This window comes from Chrysochloris asiatica, unplaced genomic scaffold (genome assembly GCF_000296735.1).
Source record: "Chrysochloris asiatica unplaced genomic scaffold, ChrAsi1.0 scaffold00389, whole genome shotgun sequence".
In the NCBI taxonomy this organism is placed as follows: Eukaryota; Metazoa; Chordata; class Mammalia; order Afrosoricida; family Chrysochloridae; genus Chrysochloris; species Chrysochloris asiatica.
In genome coordinates this window covers 769,940-770,976 of record NW_006408907.1, presented here as the reverse complement: position 1 = coordinate 770,976, position 1,037 = coordinate 769,940, and the positions used below count along the sequence as shown (strand labels likewise).

General features: G+C 64.5%; 1 protein-coding gene across 1 annotated transcript in view; it reads left to right on the top strand.

The window, feature by feature from the left end:
* Window positions 1–554: 554 nt before the first annotated feature.
* Window positions 555–1,037, top strand: part of FAM199X (family with sequence similarity 199, X-linked) — a 37,644-nt gene continuing 37,161 nt past the window's right edge. Inside the window, exon 1 of the mRNA XM_006876521.1 lies at window positions 555–908. Coding sequence (XP_006876583.1) covers window positions 712–908 — 197 coding nt within the window. The 5' untranslated portion in view covers window positions 555–711. The remainder of the gene's footprint in view (window positions 909–1,037) is intronic.

Sequence of the window (1,037 nt, the reverse complement as noted above, 5' to 3'; positions counted from 1 at the left end):
GGGCATGCACTGCAGGGGCTCAATAAATACTTGTTGAATTGAGTGTGTTGGGAGTCAGGGCATCTGGATTCTTTCTCACGGACCCACAGTGTGACCTTGGCCAAGTCTCATTTCTCATGGCCTTGGTTTTCTGCTTAGTAAGTAAATACGGATGGAGGAACGGAGGAATAGGTTGGCCTGAATGGCTGAGCCCTTCCAGCGCCCAGAATCCCAGATTTGAGGCGTGGAGGGCGGGGAAGGGCGGGGCGGAGCGCGCTAAATCGCTGTGGGCAGAAGGTTCAGTTCCTCCTCCGCTCCGGCAGGGGGCACGGGGCGCGGCTTCCCGACACCCTTCCCCTCCCGGCGGGCGCTGGCTGGACTGCTGCAGTCGCGAGCGGCGAGCGCAGTGGGCGGGGCGGGCCCGGCGGCAGAGGCGCTACGCTGACTGCTGGGTCAGGCAGTGGCAGAGGCGGTGGCGGCGACGGCGGCGACGACTGCGATCGAGGCACTGACTGAGTGGCCGGGTGGCCGCTGTGGCTTCGAGTAGCCTCTTCGCGTGGCTCTGTACTCTCTGGGCAGGGGCGGGCCGAGGCGCCCAGTCTGCCAGTGAGCTGCGGCGGGCACACCCCGGCGGCGGCGGCGGCGACAGCGGACAGGTTAGAGTGGGGGCAGGGACGAGCGTGGAAGCAGTCCTGAGCTAGAGCGCGAGCCCGAGCCAGGCTATCTTCAACCATGTCCGATGAGGCTTCGGCCACCACTTCGTATGAGAAGTTTCTAACCCCTGAGGAGCCCTTCCCGCTCCTGGGACCCCCTCGCGGGGTGGGCACCTGCCTGAGCGAGGAGCCTGGTTGCTTGGACATCAGCGACTTCGGCTGCCAGCTGTCCTCCTGCCATCGCACCGACCCACTCCACCGCTTCCACACCAACAGGTACGAACCGCGGCTGAGGGCATTCCCACACCCCTGCCTCAAGCCGGAGAACTCCGGGGCGCCCACACCCGAGTCTTGGGCATCCGTACCCCCAGTCACTGTGCTCTAATTTTGTTGTTATTGCTAAGT